Source organism: Paralichthys olivaceus, chromosome 6 (genome assembly GCF_024713975.1).
Source record: "Paralichthys olivaceus isolate ysfri-2021 chromosome 6, ASM2471397v2, whole genome shotgun sequence".
NCBI classification, from domain to species: domain Eukaryota; kingdom Metazoa; phylum Chordata; class Actinopteri; order Pleuronectiformes; family Paralichthyidae; genus Paralichthys; species Paralichthys olivaceus.
Window position 1 is genome coordinate 19354663 of NC_091098.1, and position 11416 is coordinate 19366078.

Genomic DNA, 11416 nt, shown 5'->3' on the forward strand with positions numbered 1-11416 from the left:
TAACTGTCACTGCACATCTGCTGCGGTGACTCCACTGAGATTCAACTTTGGCAGCGGCGTCCCCACCTCCTCGCTGCGACACGACAGGAACCAAGCATCGCCTCTGGTGAACTAAAACTGGCCGGACCACTCGCCTCCTACGTAAGACTGAACGGCGACACCCACCGCACTGATTAAGCAACTTTTCAATGAAGTTTTTCCACTCGAGACTCCCACAATCCGAGCTGTGCTGCCTCCCACAGACACGCTGCGGTCCGCGGGTCTGCAGCTGCCACACTGCACCGTGAGGAAGTGAAGCTAAGTCACGAGCAGCTAACTTTGGCTAATGTGACAACCACACCTCCGATTCACAATTAGCCAGGGCTAGTTAGCCGATATAGCCAATTAGCACTATAACTTTTAACTCTGAAACTCACCATGGAATGCACCTCAACTTGATTCCAGGTAACAGTCAACCATTGTCAGCGTGTTATAAATAACTAATCCCAATAAAAACACTTTTCTAATAAGCTAACTTTAGCTCATGTGACAATTACGCCTCCAGCTCACAATTAGCCAGGGCTAGTTAGCCGATATAGCCAATCATCATTAGCACAAAGTCATTTTCAGAGTTGTTTGGTGTTTTTTTACAGCACACAGAAGACTTCTTCTAAATGTTAAATCACATCGAACTCTGAAATCCACCATTTAAACGCATCTAAACGTGATGTCAGCTTGCTATAAACAACCCAACCTAATAAAAACACTCATTTAATAAGCTTTGTTGTAAATGTGAGTTGTTCATGTTGAGCCCTGTGGAAGAACACAAACCTTGGACAGGTTTTGTTTCAACAAAATTATCATAACGTTGGTCAAGTTCAGCTAAAACATAAAACAGGTTCATTATAACCTTCAAGAAGGGAGGATCTATAGCATGTTGCATTAGATTGCATTTGTTTTAATGTAGATCTATGCTGAATTCCAAGTCAACTTTTATTAGTTTTAAACCCACAGATAGTAAGTTTGCACTATTTAGAGAACCTGTGAAGAATCTTAGTCACTTTAAATGCTTCTAGGTTTTTTTTTAAATATTACAATTACCTTCATTGAGGGAGTTTATAAAGATGTGTTTTTTTTTCTCAAAAAGAGTAGAAGGTTTATTACTGACTGAAAATGTCAATGATTTGCAACTTCACATCTTAAACCTTTGCTCCATTACTAACTTGCCCAACTGAGGTTAAAGTCTTAGGCTTCAGCAGTCTATTGTGGCCACGCAGCAAAATCCAGACTCATTACAATATGTTCCTGAATCTACTTCACACTTTTGGTCTGAGGTAACCTCTTTAGCATGACTTTTTTGGGGGGGTTGCCCTGAATTAACAGTGGTATTAATGAGGAACTGGATATGCCCAGTTGTTCAACCATAAACATCCTTGGCTGTTTTGCCAAAACATGCATCGCAATGATTTGTATTTGTGCACTCTCCTGTTCTTTCTCTAAAAAATAATTTAGTTAACATTAAAGTAGAGTAAGAAAAATTGGCATAAGAAAAGTCATGTGTGGCATGAGACTGTGAGATCTGTTTCAATAGCGTGAGAGTTGGCAGCCCCCTGAGGAAACTGAGTGGAATGTTATGTGATAGCATCTTAACCCATCTGCCTCTATTTTATATAATTAAGTGTGAGACATTGGAATGTATTCACACCAAACTCTTGATCAGAGCTTGCATTTTGCAACGCCTCAAAATCGAACTACTCTGGTGGTTGCATTTACAACATTTTAATTCAAAAGTGTGATTTTCCACTGAATATATTTGAAGTCCCCCCTGCAGGGGTGCTGTTCTCTCTTTACTCTGCATTAGCCATAGAAATCCAGCATTGGTTGGGCTATTGAGGCACCGATTGATTACTTGATCAACAGCAAAATAATCACAAACTATTTTTTGGCTAATCCATTTTTATTCACTTTACAGACCAAATGATTTATTGAGAAAATAACCAGTAGATTCATTGTTAATGAAAAATAATCCTTGTGTTACAGTCCTAAAACCTTTCAATACAAGCCCATTTTCTCATTATCTAGATTTTTAACTCAGCCTTAGACTCATTTCAAAGCATGTTGAAGCTTGTATTTTCTAGTCCATTATAAATTAGCTGGACAGTACATATCCTTTATTAGTTACATAACACCACTCTTAAGATTGACATGCACGTGTAACCCTGGACGCAATAATTCATGAATTTAAAATGAAAATATAGTGACCTAGAGGGGAAAACAAAACAGGAGGTGGATGCAGTACACATGACGCACACTCTCATAGCAGCAGTCCCTCGTCTGTTTCATCATCCTGTAGATTTTTACATCAGTGGCAAGTGGCCAGAGAGCAGCTCCCTGAACAAAACCTCTCTGTGTCAGTATGCAGCTGCAGCTTCCGAGATGCCCTATTCGGATACATGACCTAGTGTGGAGGGTCTGTGGACTTGAGCCACAAACTAAGGGGGGTTTGTTTTTGAGGATATTCAACTGATTTAGTTTTAGCGAAGCATTTGAGCCCCACTCCAAATATTTGTCAATTTATTTCAACCAGTTCTTTGTCCTTACTGGCTTCAGTCCAACTATAGTAGGGGAGGTCTTGTACATGGTGCTTGTAATCCCCTCTGAGCCCACCCCCCTCCCTTCATTGCTTGGACTGCTCCATTTCACATCTGAAAAAATCAGATAGTTGCTGAAGAGTTCTTCATGTCAGGGACTGCTGTAGCCTCAGCACACAGAATACTGTAGCTCCTGGATCACTTAAGGTAATATTTCATGCTAAGTTTTATTCTTATCGTGTATCAGCACATTTTCTGTGACCTTGTTCTCAAAAAGACATTTCTCAGCAGCCATGCAGATGCCTCTTCCTGAAGTACTTGTGATGTCTTTGTGGATGATCATGCAGTTTTTAAAAAAAATACTAAAATCTTTAACCATAAAAGCAGCAATGATGGTTTTAATTGTTATAGTTAAGATAATAATCTATATATGTTTTAAAAACATCTTAAATATGTTTTTAGATATATGTATTTGTCTCTATTCTCATTATACTTTTTTTATTACAGAGCAAACAAATGGACGAGAAAGAGTTGAGTGATCCCCTAAATAACGTATCACTGATTAAAGGTAAACATGTATTTTTTTTTCTTTCTTTTTCTTTCTCTCTAAAATGGACAGTAATAATTCAAGTGAAAACTTAGTATTGTTTGATGTTGCTCTTCAAATCAAATATTTCTTACCTGACACAGCGTATCTTACTATCAGACAATACAAGGGTAGAAAAAAGCATGAGTCACAGTGAGAATTTGTGTCCGGCCCATCAAGGACAGTTTGTAGGCTTTAGAGCGAACAGTGCTGTGGATGGCCTTGTTTTAGAGGCTGATTTCTCTGGTGTCAACAGCTAATCAGAAGATGGAGTCTCTTTGCACAGAGGGCACATCCTCTGACTAATGTCTTCTGCTCTGACATATAGGGAGACGGACTTTAATAAATTCCAGGGGGTAATGGAGGAATGGGTGCAACACAGAGAACATAAAAAATCAACAATATATGACTTAGCATATGAGACCATATCTGCAAGCATCGTACTGAACGAATCAATTTTGCATGATAGATGAATTTGTAATGCTACACTGCACAGTCTATAAGAGGCACAAAGCAAACTCCGTCATTTCAATATAATGTTTTTCTGTTTTGGTCACATACAGCACATGTTGTAACTACATATCACCTCCTGGCAGTTTTATAGATTCACTGAATACAGGAGGCATTCAGTCGGCGAGCGGCGCTAACCCTAACCCTCTGATTCGATGAAAGAATGCTGTCACATTCATTGGGGAGGAAACCGGCGGTGGGGAAAGATGGACCCTGATGGCTGTAGCCTTCAGCGCTTGAGCTAAAAAAAGAATTTCGCCTACAATTTTTTCTGTCATCACTTGAGGCAGTGCGATGCTCAATATGCCCCAACCAGTCAGAGGGGTATTTTTACCCCAAGTCTAATCCCATTATTACTCTGTCAGGTGTCATCCCCTGATGCGTAGACATAATGGCTATAATTACTAATGTTACTAAAGATAACACGTTGGGTGCTTTACTCTTTAGCCTTGTGCTGTCTTCAGAAGACTTTCATCTTTCACACAAACTGGACTCAGACAGTTGAACTTACTGGGAGCCCACTCACATTCTGACTCTCACTCATACATATGCATCCAAGAAGAGACACACAGACCTCATACACACATGCCAGATACAACACTGCCCGCCCATCCTTTGTCTGGTACACAGCAGGGTGGTCATGTGCTCGAGTCAGAGGGTGCCACCAGCCTCCATCAGTCACTCCATACCCATACATTTTAAGGGTATTTATCAATGCCATCTGGTGGCACTACAATGCAACACGTGAGTGTGAGTGCCGAGACAATGAAATCAGTTGTCAGAATAAATGCAGAAATTCTCAGCAGCCTCAGTACACTCATGTGTCCTTTTATGGTGCACATGCTTGACCTGTCCCAACGCTCGTTTTTGCCTCTGCCAAATGCTCGGTATGAGATGAGGTCATCTCTTTTCCGAGCCATGGCAGATTAGGGGATCAATCTACTGGGCATTCGTAAAGCCCAAGTATTTGTGGAGTTTGTTTCTTCCTCTAGGAAACACAACAAACCCCTGGCAGTCTTGGCTAGTCCATTCCCTTTGTGCATTGTTTGCAGCAACATACTGCTGAAAGGCAATGTAGACATGCAAGAGACTCATGGCACAAGGTTAACTGGCAAATTTGAATAATAGCTGGGATAAAAAATGCAGATAATATAGTTGTGTCTATTCCTGGGTTGGCAATTAGTTTATGTAATAGGCCCATTTTAATATCTTGGGAAATCATCTAGTATGCCAGGCGTGATGAAAGAAATTGGGACTGAGGCAGAATTAATATGGTGGAACGTTGTTTTAATGTTATTGATTTACCATAATTATTACCTGATGTATCAGTATAGGTCAAACTCTACATTTTGTATTTCTGTATGTGCTCCAGTGCAGGGAAATATGAAGCCTTGCTCTTACAGCTACTCTGATATTAGCAATATGGATCTTGTAGCGCTTTTTGATCTCTTTCTCAGATGACCTGACCAGGTCCAACATGGGATCCTCTGGTGACTCAGAAAAAATGATCAAGTGTTTAAATGATGAACTTCGAGATGCTCAGGAGCTCGCTAACACTGAGAAACACAGATGCATGGAGCTAAAAGGTAACATTAAACATCTTTGACGCTAAATATACCATATCATTCTCTTTATACTGTTTACACACATACACACAGCAACCCATCAAATGCATGAAATTAATGCAGGTATATTTTGCAGGTATCTTGGACAAAGAGAGAAAAGAAAATAAACAACAAGCTGATGAGTCTGCAAAACAGATAAAACATCTTCAAGGTATTTTATCTGTGTTGTGTGAAGCCACCTGCTCTTGCAGTTTTATCTTTGGTGGTTGAATTGTTCTGCTATCTTGTCCACATGAAAATGTCAACACTACTAATTGAACTACTGACCCTGGTACGGAACAGGCCAGCTGCGCCAGCTCCAGGATGAAATGGGCGTTCTCAGAGAGCAGATGGATGTTTCCTCCAGCTCACGTGATGAGATACAAAGTGCACGTGATGAGGTGAAGTCACTGAAACGTGCCCTGGAGTCAGCCACTGCTGAGAGGGACCATGACGTCGCTGCTATCCAGAATAACCTGGCAACCGCCACGAAGGATCTGGACAAGTGGCGTCAGACTGCCAGCAAATACGAGCATGAGATTGAAAACCTCCAGCGTGACCTTCAGCAGCAGGGCAAGCAGTGGCAGAAAACTGCAGAGATACAAGGTACTCCATAGTGGACATGGTGCAAATACACATATATTGTATGACTCACACAATAATTGTAATCATGATGTTATTTAATGTAGTCATACATAAATGAAAGGGATATTGTTGAGGTTGGCAGTTTCATAGGTATTTCTAAATATTTAAAAACATGATAGGTGTAACTTGGTTTCGACTGTGGGGTTGTAGCTGTTTTCAAACACATGAAAATGTCTGTTTTGTTTCTAGCTTGAAGAGACTTGCCTTCAAGCTCATATGCACTAGCCTGTTCAAGCTGAAAATTAATTTATCTTTATGTTAATTAACAAAAGAGCATCTGCTCAAAGAATGCACTATTTCATAAAACCCTTTTTGTCACAGCCAGTGAGCTGCAGTCCATGCAGGTGGAATGTAATGGCCTTCAGAAGGAATGCTCTGTCCTGCGATCAGAGAAACAGGACATTGTGAATAAGCACCAGAAGGAGAAGAACAGTCTGCAAAGTGAATGTGCTTCCCTCAGGGCTGAGAAGGAGGAACTCTCCAAGTCTAGCCTGAAAGAGAAGACCAACCTGCAGAGTGACTGTGCAGTACTGCGCTCTGAGAAAGAGGCAGTGCTGCATAAACAACAGCAGCTGGAGAAGGACCTTGCCAGGTCAGTGAGCAATACAACCACAAATTCAGCTGCACCCCCTACATTTGTGTCTCATTTGCCTAACTCTGCTACGTTGCTACATAGTATACCAAACACTTCGCTGTTTGTCATCCTCCACCCATTGAAGTCTGTGTCGTTTTGTTTCTCACAGTTCCCGTGCTCAGAATGCTGAACTGAGCAACAGCCTCAAAGCCCTAGAGAGATCCCAGCAGGAGCTGGAGAAGAGGCTGGCAGCCCTGCAGCTCCAGCACCAGCAGGATAGCACCAAGTGGCAAACCCAACTGGATGAGGCAGACAGTTGCAACAAGGCTCTGCAGAGAGAGGTATGCTCTCAAAATAAAAAGACATCCAGCTGAGTGGGCATCTCAGAATCACGTCCAAGAATCACACTGAAGATTATTTCAGCCTCGAACCTGACCCTTTCTGTTGTCACTGTCCATGCCTGGATGCCTTTCACTTGCATATTTCATCCTGCCACTGACTGGAGCTAGAGTGACTCACACTTCACTTGCACTTTCACTGATAAATGCAGCCCAAAGTGATGTTTTAGGCCATGAGTCTTATTTTTTCCCAGCAAGCACATAATCATGTATTGATCTGTGAGCAGAGGCGGACTTAACCATTAGGCAAAGGTTGGCAATTGCCTTGGGCGTCCAACTACCAGGGGCCCCATAAAGAACCTAATACATTTATGGATACGATTTTTTTTTTACTTTTTCGTCATTTCTTTCTTAAGGTCCATACACTAAAATGGCATCAAATTGCCTATAATTCACAAGTAACTAGTGTCTCTGCAACCCCCCCTCTACAATGGACTATTCCATGAGTGCGTCCACGGAAGTGAGTCAGGGTGTAAACAGAGACTGGAGAGAAGTGACAGTTCGCTCTTAAAAAGATCTAGTTCAGTTCATACAGATGAAAATGAACTAGTTCACGTTCATTCGCTCTGTTTTATTATTGGGATAATTTAGATGAACAAGATACAAGACACAAGATTAGAGGCCTATCATCAACTTAATCCGAGATCCTGCTGAAAACCAAAGTTATAGATGACAGATCTTCCATGTGAATGGACAATATGGTTCATTCTTATTGTACAGAGATCATATTGTTTATGAAAATAAGATTTTACTGTGAGTGCATTTGTTAAACTGTTAATATGTTTTGTTGGGTTGGGAAGAAGTTACAAGTAGGACTTTCTTAGATAAATAAGCATTGAAAACAGATGGAGAACAGTGTATGCGGAGGGCCCCATGCCTGTGTTTGCCTTGGGCCCCCAAATTGCTAAATCCGCCACTGTCTGTGAGTTAGGTCAAAACACTCTTGAGCACACAGTAGCACTGTGGCAGCATATACACGGCTAGAGGAGTGCAGCTGCTGCTGACCAATGTTGACAAGGTGTTAAAGTATTTATGAAACTCCCCCCCCACACTCTCAGTTAAGTTTTCCTTCGAGAGCAAATATAGTTGCACTTTACCGACATGAAACCATAAAATTAAGTTAAGTTGTGTACTTTTTTGTTTACAATTCCAAATGGTTGGCATTTTGGACTTTAGGGTATTTTGCTCTACCCTTTCATGACTACAAGAAAGACAGGAGATCTCTGTAGTAGTCGTCTAATCCTGACATTTTGTTCTCTTTTTTACTCACCATGAAATTCTGTTTTTGGCACTTGGAGACATGATTTCTCTCATTAGCCAAGCCTTCTTTCATATGCGTGAAAGTGATTGTAATTATGTGTCACTGTGTAGTTTATAGTTTTACTAAAACTAAACTATGACTATAATTAATATTTTGGGTGATTTTCTTTGTACAGTTCGAGGAGGCTAAAACGGAGCTGTCGGACATGACGGAAAAATATGAGAAGACTGAGCAGGAGAAACAGTCGGTTACAGATGAACTTGAGTCGTGCAAAGCCAACATGAAGGAGCTTCAGGAGAAAGGGACAAAGGTGAGTGATTGTTTATCTAACAGAAAGGAGAAGGCTGTCTTTTCTCATTAAAAATAACACATTGACAAACAACACATGAAGAGTTTTACAAATTGTAGAAATATGTAAACATCTGCAGTTGTATTGGTTTTGGGAGCATGAGCTTTGTTTCTAATTTAGCAACAACAGTGAACTGAACATGTGTTCTACTTGTGAAATGTCTGAGTTTATGAGATTCACAAGAATAATAATATAATAAGAATATATTGTTTTAATACCAGCTCCCTTCTACTCATCCACTGTCTATGACTGCTTTTAGACATTGAGATTTTTATAAACACCACAGACAGACTACTGACTGAGGGGTTTATTAATAAAGTTACCACGCCCAACTAAAGTATGTCCCATTGCAGTTGATTACTATAATATCCCTTCCCTTCTGTAGACATCCCTATTGCTGCCTGCACAAGCCATAGTCATCGGCCTTTTCCTGGCTTTGCTGTATTGGTGCTTCGGCGCATTGTGGTAGTAAGGTACACTCCTGTCAAGTCGGCCTACATTTTTCATTCTCATCAGTGTCTTTTAGCTCATTGCATGACTTAATCAGGTTTTCCTCGTTTCCCAGAATGCCTTCCTCTGGGGAAATTAACGTCTCAGAAATCTAACCTCTCTGATCATACAGTTCCAACATCTGACATCTGTTTGTCTTGTCTGGACGTCTAATGCTTAACAACTGTTTCTCTCTTGGATGGGCTTATCTTTATCTGAAAGAGCTGTTTTTAACTCACGTCCTGTGTGCACTGCATTGATCTCAATTGCAAGCTCCCTCTGTCAAAGCTTTGGCAATCCTCGGGTGGGCAGTTTCATGTTTCCATTTCTGTGTCACCACTTGTTTCAGAAAGCGTGGATGATCTGGGGGCCTGCGGTCGCTGTGGCTCTAACGGCAGTGACTGCTGCTGCACTCTTCAGAACCTGAGGGCAACTCGCTCAAGCACACACACAAGTGAATCCATGTTTGTCATCAGATTTTGTCTGCACTAAAACTGAAAAACTTGCCCCCTCATCATATCTGCACTATTAATTAGGAGGGCTCCTACTTAACACTGTTTGATTATTAAGATGCTCTATTTTAGATGGCAGAGACGTAAATAAAAGAAGGTGAGTTTTACGTGGAAATGAATACCTTCGCTTGTATGTTTGTTATGTGAAGAAAGAGTTAGGTCATTTTTTTGGCTACTATTTTGACTTATAGGATTATCCTTTAATGAATGTAAACTCTACACAGTTAATAAATTCTGAATATATGATGATATTTTTGGAGTTTGAACCTCCCTAAATGTAACACATCTCTGTAATTGTCAGAATAATAAATATGATCACAATAATGCCGCCCCTAATTGAGTGCATGATGAAACCACTAGTTACTGTACATAAGAATATTTGATTGGATGGTTGTGGTGCACACTATATTTTCTGTTAACATAATTATCAATGTGAATTTAGATTTTTTAATTCTAAAAAAGGTCTGATAGGTATATATTTGACAATTATGAGAGGACTGGAGAAGCAAGGAAATAATATTAACTTCCTTCGTGGAGTCAGTTCAGGACTGCACATATCCACCTTATGCTTTTTATTTTTAAATGCACGATGATACTTCATTTATTTAAGACACTTATGTGTTTCTGCAACATTTGTCAGCAAGATGCTTCAGAAACAAATAGATCCCACTAATACAAAGAATATCATGTCTTTCATTTTAGAACAAATAAAAACACTTGATTTTGACAAGACATGATACAATCAAGAACTGCTCGAGCATAACGAAACACTTACTCATCACAAGGGAACTACGTCTCTGTGGCTCTGGGCCTGGAGAGGTGGGAGGAAAAATAACCTGATGATTTTCTCATCTATGGCTTCAAACTATGAATAACAATACTGGAGTTATGGAGCGTAAAAGACAGACATTTAATGAATGGTGCAACTAAGTAGCGTGATGAGAATTGTAGGATATAAGGGACTAATAAGGACGATATCGCTGTCTCTCTTGAAACCTCAACTTTATGTGAGTGCTACAGTAAATGAATGCAGTATCTCTGTAAGTGAGTGGAGGTGTGACATAGTATCACACAAGCACAGCTTGATCCTCTAATTCAATGTGACTGCTGTGGTGGCCTTTAACTCTGCTGGAAGATTACAGGGTTAAGCATTCAGAGCAGTTCCACCCTTTAAGCGGGCTGACCACCACACTGATGGTGAAGCCCAAGAGGAGGATACAGTTTATTTCCCAACAGGATGAGAAGTCTGTTGCTAATTTTTGAATTGTGCAATATCCTTAAGGTCATAGCTCTAGAAGAAATTCCTGTGTCCGCAGATGAGTAATCAGCACCTGATCCACATTTGTGTGTTGCTTTATTGACTCAATCACTTCTGCTCTGCTGGCGTTGCTGTCTCATCGTGCCCACCAGCATGACAGACCAAAGTGACTTGAGGTTCTCAATCAACCCAGGGGATACACTGTGTGTGTGTGACATGTGAGCAGATTGAGGGCTGCCCCTATATAAACCCAAAGATGAGAATCATTCTCGTGAAAGGAAAGCCTCTCTGCAGAGTTGTCGTGTCCATTTGTTCTGCTCTAGTTTGTATGTAGGTCATCGGAAGTCGACCAGAGATGAAGCAGAATGGCAGGCGTGCACTGCATGGGAAGGTATTTACATACTGTGTAATCCTGCGCTTCATAGCTATAATTTACATTCTGACTAATGCTGAAGTCGTAGTCATACTGAGAATAATTCACAAAATGTTCTACATCACAACATGAGGAAGAGCTTAAGATGTTTTCAGCAGCCTTCCGTTATGAAATTGAAATAAGTTGCTCAAATGTTAAATAGCCTGAAGAAAAGCCACAGTCACTATGAAAACTCAGTCTCTCTATTTGTTGGTTGTGATCCATCAGAAACATTCATTCTTATGAGT

The 11416-nt window shown here is 40.5% G+C and overlaps 1 protein-coding gene across 5 annotated transcripts; it reads left to right on the forward strand.

The window, feature by feature from the left end:
- The first annotated feature begins 6 nt into the window (after positions 1-6).
- slmapb (sarcolemma associated protein b) lies at positions 7-9822 on the forward strand. Of its 5 annotated transcripts, none has more exons than XM_020096099.2 (10): positions 7-141; positions 3078-3138; positions 5124-5252; positions 5368-5442; positions 5574-5876; positions 6237-6507; positions 6659-6830; positions 8324-8458; positions 8883-8970; positions 9336-9822. In XM_020096099.2, exons 2-9 carry the CDS (start codon positions 3087-3089, stop codon positions 8964-8966), a joined length of 1221 nt encoding a protein of 406 aa, XP_019951658.2. In that variant the 5' UTR covers positions 7-141; positions 3078-3086; the 3' UTR covers positions 8967-8970; positions 9336-9822. The 5 variants fall into 5 exon arrangements, with proteins under 5 accessions (XP_019951658.2, XP_019951661.2, XP_019951660.2 ...); XM_020096101.2 differs by lacking the exon at positions 7-141 and adding an exon at positions 287-444; XM_020096100.2 differs by lacking the exon at positions 7-141 and adding an exon at positions 2601-2777.
- Positions 9823-11416: the final 1594 nt, after the last annotated feature.

What these genes read in the sequence shown, in the direction of transcription:
- slmapb (XM_020096099.2), top strand. Translation starts at nt 3,087, where the DNA reads ATGGACGAGAAAGAGTTGAGTGATCCCCTAAATAACGTATCACTGATT. An exon ending in ACAAGGCTCTGCAGAGAGAG is followed by an intron (nt 6,831 to 8,323) that starts GTATGCTCTCAA and finishes TTCTTTGTACAG; the next exon opens with TTCGAGGAGGCTAAAACGGA. An exon ending in TTCAGGAGAAAGGGACAAAG is followed by an intron (nt 8,459 to 8,882) that starts GTGAGTGATTGT and finishes TCCCTTCTGTAG; the next exon opens with ACATCCCTATTGCTGCCTGC.